This window comes from Cetorhinus maximus, chromosome 9 (genome assembly GCF_964194155.1).
Source record: "Cetorhinus maximus chromosome 9, sCetMax3.hap1.1, whole genome shotgun sequence".
NCBI lineage: Eukaryota > Metazoa > Chordata > Chondrichthyes > Lamniformes > Cetorhinidae > Cetorhinus > Cetorhinus maximus.
The window spans coordinates 42,459,656-42,475,644 of NC_135887.1; the positions used below are offsets into that span (position 1 = coordinate 42,459,656).

Below are 15,989 nucleotides of genomic sequence, written 5' to 3' on the forward strand. Positions count from 1 at the left end.
GAAATTTCTCCACATAACTGGCTGGTCCAAATCATGCTCCAGTTACGGCATAGCTCAGTGCACTTTTGGTGTCAGCTGTGGCTCAGTCCATAGCACCCTCGCCTTTGAATCAGAGGGTTGTGGGTTCATGTCCCACTCCCAGAAAAACCCAGAACTGTGATTGTACTCGAAAGGGTTGCAATCTGTGACTGTTGATAACTCGAAAGAGTTTGAAACCATAACAGAGTAGCACAGGTGCATTAAACCCCACTGCAATGCCATTATCATGGGTTTATAAGGCATACTTAAGAGGAATACTAGGTCCGTTTTTATATGCCACCAACTCTGGCTTCACTCCAGTGTTTAACAGCTTCAGTTGCAGTGTTTTTAGAATGAGCCCACATTGGAAATACTCCCAACAGCGATGTTGGGCACATTGCTGCAGCATTAATTTACCATTTACTCCACCATATATAGATTTCAGGTGGGCAGACAGATAGGCAACATTTAAAAAAGTACAACTTTCCTCTTCATCTTCCTTTCTGGCAACCTTCACTGACCTTGTTTTGTTCATCACTCACAGTGTGCAAATTATTTTTATTAATTCGCTGGCCAGCATTTATTGCCATCCCTATAGAACTGATTGGCTTGTTAGACCATTTCTGAGGGCAGTTAAGAGCCAACCACATTGTTGGTCACACATAGGTAAGATCAGGATAGGATGGTTCCCTCTCCAAAAGGACATTAGTGAATCAGATCGGTTTTTACAACAAATCTGGTTGTCTTATGGTCACTATTACTTGATGTTAATACTTTTTTGATTCCACATTTCTTTAATTTAAATTCCCTAGCTACCATGGCCGGACTTGAACTCAAGTCTCAGGATCATCAGTAAGACTTGTAGCGCAACCACTCTGCTACCGTACCTCCGGTCAAATTTCTTGATTAACTTTGTGTGTGGTACTTTTTAAAAATTCATTTACGGGATGTGGGCATCGCTGGCCCATTTATTGCCCGTCCCTAGTTGGCCCAGAAGGTGGTGGTGAGCTGCCTTCTTGAACTGCTGCAGTCCCTGTGGTGTAGGTACACCCACAGTGCTGTTAGAGAGGGAGTTCCAGGATTTTGACCCACATTTAATCAATCCCAAAGGAATTTTAAATCCTGAAGGCACCCACCCATCTCCGTGAGCAGAGGCCACTGGGGTGCAGCTTGTGTTCTGAACCCTTCCCATTTCAATGGAATTTTCAAGTATACCAAAGCCACGCTTAATCTTGTCTAAGATGTTGAGTGGCAATTCCCCAAAATTATCAGTCAAAGAACTCCTCGGAGATACCTGAACTGCACTAGCTATCTGTGCACAAATGCCACTGACATTACTTAATGTTTAGTGACAGCTGTGATGGGTCAAAATTAGGTGAATCTACATGATCCAGATCAAGATAACAAGCGGTTGGTCCGCCCTTCCTCCCAAAGAATCTTCTCTTTCAAAATTAAACCTGAGTTTGGGATCGTAAATCGATGCAAAGAGCTGATGAAAATGGTGGGCCTTCACCCAGCAACAGTTTAACTATCTTGAGCCTCCAGCTCAAGGTTATTCATCCATGATCTATGACATACCCAATGTTCCTTCTTTAGACATGCTTCTTAAACTGTGTGTCAGCTGTGGCTCTGTTGGTAGCACTCTTGTCTCTGAGTCAGAAGGTTGTGGGTTCAAGTCCCGCACCAGGACTTAAGCACAAAAACCAAGGCTGATGCTCCAGTGCAGTACTGAGGCTGTGCTGCTCTGTTAGAGGTGCTGCCTTTCATCCCCTCTCAGGTAGAGGCACCATGGTACTGCTTTGAAGAAGAGGGGATATTCCTGGTGTCCTAGCCAATATTTGAACCTCAATCAACAATACAAAAACAGATTACTGGTCATCATGTTGATGTTTGTGGGAATTCTTCACTGGCTGTAAAGCACTTCGAGACATCTGGTGACCATGAAAGGTGCTAGATACTTATTTCTTAAACTTGGTAATACCCTTCAGAATATGTAACTTTCAGCTGGTGTCTGGTTCAACTTGTGGGTGAACATTGTAGGCCTGAAGGACCTGCTTCCTCCAACTAACCCTGTAGACTGTTAAATTAGGAGATGAAACATGATTGCACAAGCTTACCTGTAAATATTGTCCCTCTGCCACTCTGTGGTATCATCTCCTTATGGCAACAATGGAGCATGTCAGCAAAGAGGTGAAGCCAAGAATCAGGACACAGTTAAATGTTACTGCTCTTGCATGTGCCATTCTTATGCTGCATGGTAACTGTAGGTGTACTCCCAGCAAATGGCTGCAGCTTTCCATCTGTGCCGACCCAAACCCTAAGAAGGCTGGTTCCCATGGTCATTGTCAGGTAGGTGTTTCATGGTCTGAAGAAATAGCATTTAGATATTTTGGCAGCTTTGTTGGCGGTCTCTTGGCACGCCTTCCTATGGGAAGAGGAACTTCACCACTATACGGCTCTAATGTCAGAAGACATTACTGCAGCACTTTCACATTTTAAAAATTGGCCACATCAGCCATCCTGTGGCGTCTCTGAACAAGATGGCCAATTTGTTGCCAAATTCAAGTCACTGCTCTGTAACTTCCCAAATTCATATCATATGTAGGTTCCCAGCAGCCAATGGGGGGAAATTTTCAATCAATCAGTCTAGACTGGAATTAAACTTGAATTCCAGACATAAAAAGGAATCCACTGTTGCATCTTTGTAAGTTTGCATTAATAGTTTGGGATAATAAAAACATTTTCTCAAACTAAATCTTGATAAAATCATGACAACATGTGTGGGGGTAAATCTACTCAGATAGGGTGGTGAAAACCAGACCATTTAGAAATCCATTTTAAATGCAGTGTACCAATTCATTTCTGGTGCACTGCAACAACGTTGTAGATAACTGTTTAAGAAACAATTTATTCAATGTGATTGTCAGCAGACTGCATTAGCCTACACTTAAAAAAACAATTGTGTGCAATTAACTTAATAAAAATACACGCCAGGAATGACAGGTTTTAAATGCATATTACTGCATTGCTATACAAAATCTGAAAAAAAACCATTATGTATAAATTGCAGTCTTTAAAAGATTAATATCCATGTTTTCACAACGGCTAAAAAGTCTCTTCATTTAAATGGTTTAATTGTTCACTAATTTTTAATAAGGGCAACCTATTTCACTTTTTCTTTCGCCTGAAGTTGTCAAGGTTGAAGACAGCATGTTATCTGAAGTGTAAGGTAAAAGATGAATGTTGCAGCAACCCCTTGGCTCTCATTAATACCCATCACACTAACGACCACATCATGTTTTTCAAACATCAAATGTAACCAATGAGTGCCCAAACAACGACAATATATTCTACTTTGATGTTTCTTTACAAGATCTTCTGTAACTTGGTCGAGGTAAAACAAAGTACAGCAGTGCCAATGTCAGTTGAGTCCATCAAGTTCTGTCAGTTCGGACAAACTGAGAACTTGTCTGCAATATCTGCAGAATTCCATGTGAAGCATCAGTAGTCATAGCAATGGAAAGGGATCATTTTTATTCAGTAGTGGTCTTCAAACAAGAGGTAAATAAAGGAAAATGAGGTGAAGGAAAGGTCAGAACCATTGTCATTTGTTATCCTGGTCACTGGAACACATACAGTGTAAAGAGGTTCACTGTGTTAGTGGACTTCCTTAATATTTATTCCTCACCAGAAAAGTGGTGAAATTTTCATCTACCTTTTAGCTTTCTGTGTTTCAGCATACATTAGCAATATTCTCAGATTATGATCAAACTTTTCATTTGTATTACCCACATTTTACTCATTTTTTAAAGCTGTACTATGTCACACAGTGTAGACCCCACCACCCTCATCTTCAATCCCTTAAGTCCACTGGGCACAGACTTGAGCGTATATCTATTGCACACCTGGCTTAGCTATCCACCATCAGATGAGGGTGCACAGCATCAAGCTACACTAAGCCGCAATCCGCTCTACCAAAGTCATGCAATACTCTAGGAGAGGTAAGCTAACCCCTGATTTCTTTACTTCACCAACAACCATCTACTTAAACCCCTTTCCCTTGCCCCCTCAATCCTCGCCTCTAACAACACAAAGCACATTATTTCTTTGCTACTGAGAGAGAGAGAGAGAGTCCAGTCACTTGCTTCTACTGCTTTCCACTCTTCCCTGTCAAATGAAGGCTCTCTCCAAGTTACTTGACCTCAGTCTTACCTTGAACCCCTTTCTATTTCTACTTTCTCCTTTATCCCACATTCTCTCCAAGCTCATCCTGTCCAGACGACCAATATTTCTTCTCCCTAGACCCCATTCTCACTAAATTACTGACCAACCAACCCTTGGCCTCACATGGTAGTTGACAGTGCTTCGTCCTGTCAAAAGCACTTCCATCACCCCTCCATCAACCTCCCCCACCCCTCACAAATCCTTATAAACAGCTGCTGAATGAACTGTTGTCCCCAAATCCATGCTCATCTCTTCTAAAAGTTCCCACTTGAATCTTTCCAATTAGTTTTCCATCCTACAGTACTGGAACAGCCCTAACAGGCAATCACAAACAAAAGTCTCTGTGACTGTGACCTTATGACTTTAACACCTTACACTTCATTTCGTGTCCTCTCTGTTTCTTTTGACATATCCAACCCTGCCATCTGCCTTCAACAACTCTCCTCCATTGTCCAGCTTTGTGGGATTGTTCTCATTATTTGCACTCATATGATCATAGTCTTAGTTCCCACAATGATATTCTTTTACCACCTCCATACATTTATTGCTGGACTCCCCCAAGGACATATCATTGGCTCGCTCCTCTTCTCTATCTTAATGCAGCTGCATGAGATTATCTGCAGGCAACCCCAGCATCTTGCTCATCCCTGATCTGAACTTCTACTTCCATATACTCTTTGTGACAAAAGTCGCCCACTTTCACCAGAATAACAATGGGAACAGGAGAAGGCCATTTAGTACCTCAGGCCAGTTCCATAATTCAATTAGATCATGGTTGATCATGACCTTAACAACATCTCCTTGCCTTGATTCCATAATTGGGTTTTAAGGAGTGTTTTAAAGTAGCAGAGACAGATGGAGAGGTTTAAGGGGGAAATTCCAGAATTTAGGGACTAGACAGCTGAAAGATGGCTGCCAATGATTAAAATTGGGGATGCGCAAGAGGCCACAATTGGTGAAGTGCAGAGACCTTCTGTAGGAAGTTAGAGACAGGGAGGTGTGAGGCCATAGAGGAATTTGAAAGCAAGGATGAAAATTTTAAAATGAGGCATTGTTGGACTGGGAGCCAGTGCAGGTCAGTGAGTATAAGCATGATGGGTGAACCAGACTTGGTGCAAGTTAGGATACAGGCAAAAGAGTTTTGGATGAGGGTGAAGGCGGGTGGTCGGTCAGAAAAGCATTACACTAGCAGTCCAGAGGTTGAGAGTTCAAATTCCATCATTGCAAGTTGTAAAATCGAGTTCAGCAAGTCTGGTAATTTGTGGGACAACAGCAGAAAGTGATCGTGAAAGCTGTCAGATTGTTAAAACTAGTTCACTAATATTGACTGAGACAGGAAACCTACTCATCTGGCCTCTGTAACAGTAGTTTTGCACTTACGTAGGTGACTCTTAATGCCCTCAGAGTACCTAATGATAAGTGAATATTAGCGAAAATAACTAAAGTTTAATTTTTATTAAAAGGGATCTTTTTTCAGATGAGCAATGCTCCTCTGATTTAATCCTTACTCTTGAAATAAGGAGGCCTCACAAGTTCAATAGATCCTGTCACCTGTCTGCTGGCAAAAGCTTGATCCAAGAAGAGGGACCCATGTGCTGCTTTGGCTTCCATGCATGTGCACAAAGATTTTCATGGTTCACAAATACAAACAATTCTGAGGATTCATAAAGTATTGCTGATTCATGCAAATGCAAAAACTTCACATACTGAATCAACAGGAGTTTAGAACATTGCGGAGTAATTTTAACATGTGGCTTCAAGTGCAGCTGACTGTAGAAGTACACTGAGTTGAAGTGGCAAATGCATGTCAACAGGACTAAGGCAGCAGTGACTGGCAGTGTGAACTGCTGGCAGTTGGCATGTCTGCACTGAGCCTAAAAGAATCTGCCCATCAAACATCCCTGAGTTTACAAGTCAACATATTCACTAAGGACCATATATTGATATAGATATCACTGCATGCTGTCTCAACAATTGGAACTATTCATTTCTACTCTGCTTGCAGGAGACAACTGACAACAAGCAAGAGAGAACATGCAAAGGAAAAATCCTTAACTCTTTTTCAATTCATTCATGGGATGTGGGCGTCACTGGCTAGGCCAGCATTTATTGCCCATCCCCAATTGCCATCGTTGAGAGGGCATTTAAGAGTCAACCACGTTGTCCTGGGTCTGGAGTCACATGAAGGCCAGACCAGGTAAGGACAGCAGATTTCCTTCCCTAGTGAACCGGTTGGGTTTTGACAATCAGCAATGGTTTCGTGGGTCATCATCAGACTTTTAATTCCAGATTTTTACTGCATTGAAATTTCACCATCTGTCATGGTGGGATTCAAACCCGAATCCCCAGAGCATTACCCTGGGTCTCTGGATTACTGGTCTAGTCACAAAACCACTGTGCCACCGCCTCCCCCAATTCAGCTACTAATTCTGTATGAGCAAGTACCCTAAAAATCCTTGAAAGAGAGTCTGTGGTAGGTGCCAAGGATGTAGGAGGAGGATGGCTGGGGTCACTTCTGGGTTAATTGCTGCTCTACCTTCTCACTTTAATCTCCCGTTCACTTAACGCCAGGGATACTTAACGTCCATTAATTGCCACAACCAGCTGGCATTTTGTTCTGGCAGAGAAGCTCATTGACCTGAAGTGTGACCTAATTCCCTCTCCACAAGCGCTGCCTGACCAGCTGAGTATTTCCATAATTTTCTGCTTTCATTTCAGATGTCCAGGATCCACAGTATTTTGCTTTAGTATACTTACTGTAATTCGTTCCATGGACAGCTGCTCATATTGTTATGATCCCAGCTGATGTCACTACTGGACAAGTCAGATCCCAGGGTGGGACCTGGTCTGATTGATCCTAACTTTTATTTTTTGTTTAGAAATGTGGAGGGCAGCTACTGAAAAGAATTACTGAGTCAGCTAATGAACTTTTAACAAAAGAATAAAACAAGAGAAGATCAACTATATTACACCACTCCTTCACCCACTACAATACCTTTACAGTTATATACAGAATCATAAGGATAACACAAGTTACAAAATCTATCTTATTCTCTAATGTTTCCAGTAAGTTTACAGTCCATGTAAACTAATAGGCGGACTGTGGTCAGGCACATCACACTCCAAAACCAAATGGCAGATACCACCCAAAGCAAATGCTACGGATATCTTATCATCTCCCCCCAAGACGTGAGTCAATCAGTCTCACTGAACTCCGTCTTTCATACAAGGGTTTCCAATCCCCACTCTCGAAGAACTCGCTTTGGAATCTTCTCCCAAACGACACTTTCTCTCAGACATCTTTCACAAGGATCCACTTCCAGGGTTTTGATCTCTCCTTCCAATGTTCCTCTCTCCTGGATCACTATGTGCATTCAAGCTTCGCCTTCCACTCACTCTCTCAGATACTCAGCCATGCCAAAAGAACACCACTGCTTCACAGGCCGATAATAAGGAGTCACCCACCTTTGGCTGTCTCCTCGGATCTGCCGGCTTCTCGCAAGCCCACTCTGTTCCATGTTTGCTTCCTGCAGTTCTGTCTTTTAACTTGAAGCCTTTTCCTCTGCTCCTCACTCTTAACTTCACTTAACAGGACCTTTTTCAGATTCCTGTTCTTTTCCTTTGACTGGAAGGTCTTCCTGATACCCGCTTTCTGTCCCACTCACTGGCTTTAGGATCTTTCTTCTTTGCTCTGAGACCTTTCTGTCTTCACACTGTGGGTGGAATTTTATGCCAGCGGGGTTTTATGGTCCCACCGAAGTCAATGGACTTTTGAACGGCCCCACCCCCGCCAAAACGGGGTCGTAAAATTCTGCCCTGTGGCTTCCACATACCAACTGAACTAAAACTGCTTTCTGTTTCTCCCTGTCTCTCTGTGGGTCTCTCTCTCTCTCTGGACCCCTGTTGCTAAGCAACAGCACAGCTTTTTCTACCTTGTGGTTTGTTTTAACTTCCCTAAGCTACTAACCCCACCTTGGCACTGCAGTTCTTCACTTTAAGCGCAGAATTTTTCGCTTGGCTTGCGGGCGTGCACCCGACACGCTCAAGTGTGAAATAGTGCGTGGTGATGTCGGGTGAGTGTCCCGACTTCATCGCGCACTCACGCGGTATTTCTGTCGGCGAGCGCGCCTGCCAACAATTAAGAGGGCTATTAAGGCTATTAACGTAATAATTAATGTAACCTGATTTTTCGCTGCCCGTCCAAAGTTACGGTTGGCGGGCAATCAAATTGGCCAGGCGGCTTTGCCTTTTTGAGGAAACCTCACCCAAGGGCAGGATGAGGTTTCCGATATTAATTTTTTTTAAAAATGTATGCACAGAATTTCCATGTCGTATATGTTCAGGTGGCTGTTTCTGTTGCATGGGCGTTTTTTTTTTACCGGATTTTAAAATCTGTTTTGATTGGATTTGAACTCTTCAGCTCCCTGAGGCAGCTCTCTATCTTCAGGGAGCTTACTGTGAGCGCACCCCCACACCCGCGCTGACCTCAGCGGTCCCCTTCCTCCCGCCCCCACCTCAGCCGCACTGAGCATTTCAGCGCGCTTTTCCCAATGGCTAGCCTTTAATTGGCCAGCCAGCGTGAAATCATGGTTGGGGGCCGATCGCGGTCAGTGGTCCATTCCCCAACCACTCCTGGGCTCGCTGAGCGCGCCCAGCCGCCGAGCTGAAAATTCAGGCTCAAGAGTTGTAAAGCTGCGTTAAAAATACAGGTATACAAAAAGAGTTTAGAGTCTTCTCAGCTCCATTTTACAGAATCTCTAAAATGAATCCAAACCCAGGATTCACCTTTCTTGACAGGGAAATAAAAAAAAATATAAGTTAAAGTTAAAGCTGTATCTTGTTCTTAACACCCACAAAACACAAATATAACTTATTGAAAACTAGCTCTAGTTCCTAACAATATTGATGCCATTATAACCTGTCTTTCTCTTTTTCTTCATCAGGGGATTAAGATAAGATTTAATAGAGGTATTCAAAATTATGAGGGGTCTGGACAAAGTAGATAGGGAGAAACTGTTCCCATTGGTGGAAGGATCAAGAACCAGAGGGCACAGGTTTAAGGTGATTCGCAAAAGATGTAATGGCAACATGAGGAAAAGCTTTTCACACAGTGAGTGCTTAGGGTCTGGAATGCACTGCTTGAGATTGTAGTGGAGGCAGTGTCAATCAAGGCATTCAAGAACAAATTGGATCATTATCTGAAAAGAAAGAATGTGCAGGGCTACGGGGAGAAGGCCAGGGAATGGCACTAGGTGAATTGCTCCTTCAGAATGGTCTCCTTCTGCACTGTAACCATTCAGCGAATCTGAGGCATATCATAGTTAGAACAGGCTAACAAACCTGAGTGGTGCTGCAGTGCTCAACTGGAAGAATGCTTACACATGTTCTTATCTAGAAAATGAAAAATATCAATGGGTGATTCTCTCCTCGATATTGGACCACCCTTGCTTCTGGACCCTTTTCTTTGGCCTGCCAAATCCTGCGAGGAGAATTAGGGGAAAGAAAATGATAGCATCTTAAAAGGCTGCGGCAACCAGATACCCAGCCTGGACCTACATGGCACTCTTAGCATATCTTGCACTACATAACAGAGTGCCACAAATACATTTAAATAAATTGTCCTTGCATTATCGGATGAGGTTAGTTCATTTGAGAGTAGTTGTACTGCTGCAGGAACACACTGGCCTGGATTTTTTGCCAAGTCGGAATGACTCGAGGGTGATTTAAAAATAGCAGGCGGGTCTCGATTCAGGTGTTTCAACCGATTAATGGATTTCTAGGCTCTCAGCCAAGCCGCATTATGTACTCTTGGCTGACAGCTCAGACATCCATTAGAGTACTAAAACATCTGAGCTTCAGGGAAAACATTAGTTGACAACTCTGGCTCTCTGATCTCTGCTGTCAATTGCACAATGTTCATTTACACAAAATTGAGAAGTTTCAATTGCTTGCAGTTTCGGCTATTGATACTTTAAAGGGTCTGGATAATTGACACTTATATGGCCCTGTAGTAAACAGACTTTTTTTAACATCGTGGAGTTATGAATGAATGATTGTTTTTTCACACATCCTATTGTCGCCAAATGGTTCATTGGTTCTATACAGTGCATAGTGAGTCAATGGGCATGGAAGTGCCACTGCTTGGCAAAGGGATTATGAGGGGCCATGGAGGGTGGGTGGAAGGGCACAAGGTGACATGGATTGTGCATGGAGAGTGTGTGGGGGGATGAGGGGGTGTGAGGGGTGAGGTTCTAGATGGCCTTTCTTTTTAAATTATAACTGGGTTGAAGCCCCACAGCACCATTGTGGGCCTTTTAAACTGCCTGCCTCGGTGCCCAGCAGCCCCTGCGGCTGCCTCTGACCTCTTTCCCAGGTCGGCTGACCCAGCTGCATCCTGGACCCGCCACCCTGGCAATGGAGATCCCAACTTTGCAGGCAATTTCTCCTGAGGCGGGTGTGCAAAGCTGGGGATTTTCCTGACTCCCACTAACCATCTCCAAGGTGAAAATCCAGGTCATTATTCCGTTTATCACGGTGAAAACTAAATTATGCCCTCGAGTCCCAAGGTTGTCCAGGAGTATTTGCACTTGGGTGTGGCTAGGGGAACGATTAGAGCACATTCCTTGTAAGTCCGGCCATGAGATCAGACATGCTCATTGATGAACTAGAAGCCAACAAAACACTTTTCTTCCATTAGATGGTCAAGGATTAGGTGCACTTGCATGGGAAATCAGATACCACCCCCCTATCACCCGCTCCCCCACCATGCCCCCACAACAATACACAACCAGCCAAGGGCATTCAACATTAAATTATCTACTTTGGTTGTCAGATGCAGTCACTATCACCTTTCAGGAAGCTACCGACAGAGTAGTGAAGATGATGTTTATTCAAAAAGACACAATCACAAGGATTAGTACTCGTTCTGGGAGCCTAGTTCAAATTCAGCCTAGACAGGTGGGGAAAGAGGAGATTCCCCCGCCCCCCCCACCCCCCTGTCCAATAGAATCCCAAGTAGCAAACTTTTGTCAGCCTCACCTGATGCAGGAATTGCAGCAAGTTGTAAGGCGAAAGGATAGGAGCCTTTACTCTGCATCTAAATAATACTAAATCTAACATGCTGAATGTAAAATTTTGAAAATGTTGCATTTCCTATCACTGCCCAGTAACTGTAAAAGGAAAGTGCATAGAAAAATATCAATCAAAACCATATTTTCAAAAATGTATTTAAAATTTTAAAAATTAAAATAAAACAAGACTAAATACTTATCTGGCTCTTATTTGGCCGTGCATTGTTCAGTCAAAGCACTTCTAGACTTCCATTTTATACAGCACCTTTCACAACCTCATAAGGTCACCAAGTGTTTTACATCAATGAAATACATTTGAAGCATCATTGTGTTCATGTAGGCAGCATGGCAGCCATTCTGTGCACTGCAAGCCCAAAAACAGCAATGTGATAATGACCAGATGATCTGTTTATATGTGTTGGACGAGTGATAAATATTGGCTAGGGCGCTGGGGATAACTCCCCTGCTCTTCTCAAAATACCTGGGAACGGATTTGGTGCTTTGGTTTAATGTCACATCCAATAGATCAATGCAGAGCTTGCTCGCCACTGCAAAGGACTAAATTTTGTCAGTCTAAATTTTGTGTTCAGGTGCGGTAAACCCACAACCTGCTGAGTCAGAGGCAAGTGCACTACCATTAAGACATGGCTGAATTACTAATCAGTTTTAAAAATGTATCTCAGCACGCATTCAACAAAACAAATCTTGTGGTCTATTTACTGCATGTGTCAAGTTAGAGAAAAATTGGTTTCTTGAATTTTTTTTAATGATACACAGTGCAAAATAGTATTCGTATAGCTCTAGATCTTTTCTCTAAAACATGATATTTTATTCATTTTTTTCTCTCATGAATGGATCTACATTGAACCCTGCCAAAAAATAATTATCAATAGCCTCTAAAATATTTTAAGCAAAGAGTTTGGTTCTCTGTATTGCTGTAATATGTCCTTATATCTTCACTCATGTCCTTTAAAGAAGAAAATCTGCCATTCTTACCTAATCAGGCCTAAACGTGGCTCCAGTCTCCATTGTGATTGCCTCTTGTCTTAACTGCCCTCCAAAATGGCTCAGCAAGCCACTTAGTTGTACCAAAGCAACAAGGAAATCTTCACCACACAGACTGCAGCGGTTCAAGAAAGCCGCTCACCACTACGTTCTCAAGGGCAATTAGAAATGGGCAATAAATGCTGGCCTTGCCAGCAACACCCACACCCCAAAAATCAGTAATTGAGAAGTACAGAACTTGGTTCTCTGTACAGCTCTGCAGTATTGACATGGGAGCAGTTGTCAATGAGACCTCACGATGGTAACAGTAATAGTGACAACTGGGTTAATGAATCTGCTTCTATGTCACTGAGCAAAATAGCATTTACGATAGGCATCATCATTTCGGCAGCTAACAGGATAATGCCAAAGGGTTAAATGTTAAATTGAATAGACCACAAAGCGAAAGTATGAACAGATATCCAGTTGAATTTGAGGAATATACACACACACACAGAGCCAGAGAGTCAAAGTAACTGCGGCCGAGAGGGAACTAGGCCCCATCACGGACCGGTGCTCATTCAGTGCATTGACTGCTTTTCCTAACTTATTTAATATAAACATATAGTCTTATCAAATACATTGTACATTGGGGAGGGGTTGCCTCTGTATAAGTGCAGGGCTACTTTAAATGCAGGATCATCAGAACAGGGACAGCAAGCATCAATTCAATTTCCGACGTTAACATCAAATTACTTATTTAATTTCACGCCTGATGAAGCATCATATAGCTACACACAGAATCATTTCACTTCATTTGTTATGCCATGTTTTTTCAGTTCTTAGCTTGTCTGCCAACTGACAATTTTAATTACGACATGAATTTGATTGCACTTTTGAATAATTAGCACATCAAACACAAACCATTTAAACACCCAACATTTCTCATAAAGGTATGTGCATATGTCTGCATGGTGCCCAGTTCTTGCTGATAACAGTGTATATTTAAGGAGGGTTTGGGGATGGTGGGGGGGGAGAATGATGGTCGGGGGGTGGGGTGGGAGATGGAGGGCGGCGCAGTGGTGAAGATCATTAGCCAGATGTCTTATACTTACATCACTCAGTCTTTCATGTGAGCAGCTCCGGTTGGAAGCCTTAGAATCACTGCTGATACTTTCACTGTCGCTGTCCCTGCAGCTGTGTTGAGAAGGCTTGAGCTACAAAGCAAAGCAAAAAGATGAAAGCTATAAAGATGGAGGTAGGGACGGTCTTATCATACTTCAGCAGCAAGTAGAAAGCAGTGGAAGTCATTTTCCAGACACAGTAAAAAAGACATTTATAAAACAGAAAATGATATGGCCCAAGTATCTGAGTCCAACAGTTTGGAGAACAGTGCATAATGTTTGTGAACTTTTCATCAGAGCCAAGGCAGGATTTATTAGCTGCCTAGCTTGCTTTGGTGCATTTTTCAACCAGTCACCTTTGCCAACCCCCTCGGATTCTTTTTAAAAAGCACCCTTAACTGCTTCTGCCTCAAAAGCCAACTAAACGAACAGGCCAAAAAGTCACCTATTTGTGAAGCGGGTGCATCACAAAACACGCTCTGAGGGATTGTTTACCGTGACAGGCTATTTTCACGTGGCAGCAGGTTTGCGCAAGTTGTACTTTGTAGGACAATAAAAATGAGGACAGAGAGAAAAAAATTGCCATTTACCAACGCCATCCATCATTTACAGCAAACAGGAGGAAAAAAAAAACACCCTGGAGTAAAACACATAATTAAAATGAAAACAGCCTTTTTTGTAGCCATTAGCACTTTGAATGGATGCTTTTCCTAGGAGGACTGCAACTGGGTCAAAGGCAGCGAATCGCTTTGTCGCCTTAGTAGGAAATGTGAGAAGAACGACATGCCACTCGAAGCCACTATTCAGCCTGATGTGCGTAACATGCCACACAAAAATAGCTGAAGGGGACACAATATACTAGATGGAAAGAGGCGGGCACGGTCTTGATGGGGTTGAGGGGGCAAATGGTTTGATTCCACTAGTTGTATTATCCATAGCTGCTTTATTGATGGGGAGACAAATACAAGGTTTCAGAATACACAAATAAGGAAAGACTTGAGGGTGCGGAGAGCACAGTGGTCTGAACAAAGAATTTATTTTCACCAATGATGCCAAGTCTAATCCATCAGTTTTATAAAATATATCAAGGTATTTGATATTGATGTTTACTAAGCTTGTCACTTTGCCATATTGCCCCATTAGGTGGTAATTTAGTCTCCTGCAAAGTCAATGTGTCAGCACCAACAGTTTAAAGGCCCTCTTTCCAGCTATTCTTTTCTGCACTTTCCAATTGGAGGTAAATGACACCTTTGGCTAGTTAAATTTGCAAACATTTCATTAACTGCAGTTGAACTTGGCAGTTGCCTTGTTCAACAGTGTCCTTAGGATTCGCGAACCTAAAAATGTAAAATGAAGAAAATAAATTATGAAGTGGGAATTCAGTAAGCTTAAAATGGCCGTCAAAAGCAGCACTAGAAATAATAGGAGAAACTCAGTGATTGAAGAGTTTGACAGTACTTGTGTAGCAATTTCTTCCTACAAACTTGCACCCAGGAATCTTGTGTGCTGATGTTTTTGGTTTTAAGATTGCTAAATTGCATGAACAGAAAGGTAGAAATTCTGAATAGCGAACTTTACATTAGAATGCTTAGTACACTCATGGTACATTGGTGCACTATTTTTATGCAAGGCATTAGTGAATTTAAAATAATGTGCTAACACGCAAGTAAAAACGGCACTTTGAGACGCTGTAATATAAGCATGTTAAACGTTCAACAGTTGGAATTTCTACCTTACCATGTTTACCCGGGGGAAGAAAGCAAAGATGCAATAAAACTGATTACCACAAGATGGGAGAAAACATTTTATCTCTTCAATATTTGTAATGAATCATAAACACAAGTATAAAGAATATGTTTATGATTTTGTTACAGGTAACAAAGAATATCGCCACACAAGTGACCTAAAAGCTGCAAACTACGCTCGCAAAGAATCATAGACCATTGATCAGAAATTTCATTAGGTATCAGATTTTTTACTTCTCCTCCGTTTAACCTTTCTGTTGTGGAAAATCATTTTAATACACAATGGAAATCTATAGGCTAAGGTTAAATATATTTATACTCAGTTTCCTGCACCATTCTCTAATTGAGGGTAAGCACAAAATCTATCTTAGACTCCTGATAATTTCTAACTATGCAGTATGAAAGGTGTGTCAGAGTGGGCTCAAGGTAAGTTGCTCCTAGGTATTCCCTCCTTCCTTTGAAATGACATGTTTGACTCTCTCAAATCTTTCTTGTACAGCCTTGTCAAACTGGTAGCTTATTATGAACAGAAATCTGTGTCTCAGCATCCTGACATAAAATGCAGAGACAGGAAGTTGTCCTTTTTGGCTTACACAGGAGATTGTGAATGTCACTCTGTGCCACTCATTTCTGTCGATCAATAAACAAAGAACTGTAGAGCAAGCGAGTCCTGTTTGTAAACCCAACGAAAAAGACAGGATCAGAATGGTGTTAAAAATCCTAAAGGAATTACATGGGGAACAGTGCCCTTTCATAGTAATATTCACATTTGTAATGTAAGGTAGAATGGCATAGTTCTCAAAAACCTGCGAAATCTACCTGTA

At 42.2% G+C, this 15,989-nt stretch overlaps 1 protein-coding gene across 4 annotated transcripts in view; it reads right to left on the reverse strand.

Annotated features, from left to right (window-relative positions):
- Positions 1-15,989, reverse strand: part of auts2a (activator of transcription and developmental regulator AUTS2 a) — a 1,158,583-nt gene that overhangs the window by 623,442 nt on the left and 519,152 nt on the right. For all 4 annotated transcript variants that reach the window (XM_078548599.1, XM_078548600.1, XM_078548601.1 and 1 more), the window contains exon 4: positions 13,412-13,513. In XM_078548599.1, the coding sequence (XP_078404725.1) occupies positions 13,412-13,513 (102 nt within the window). The remainder of the gene's footprint in view (positions 1-13,411; positions 13,514-15,989) is intronic.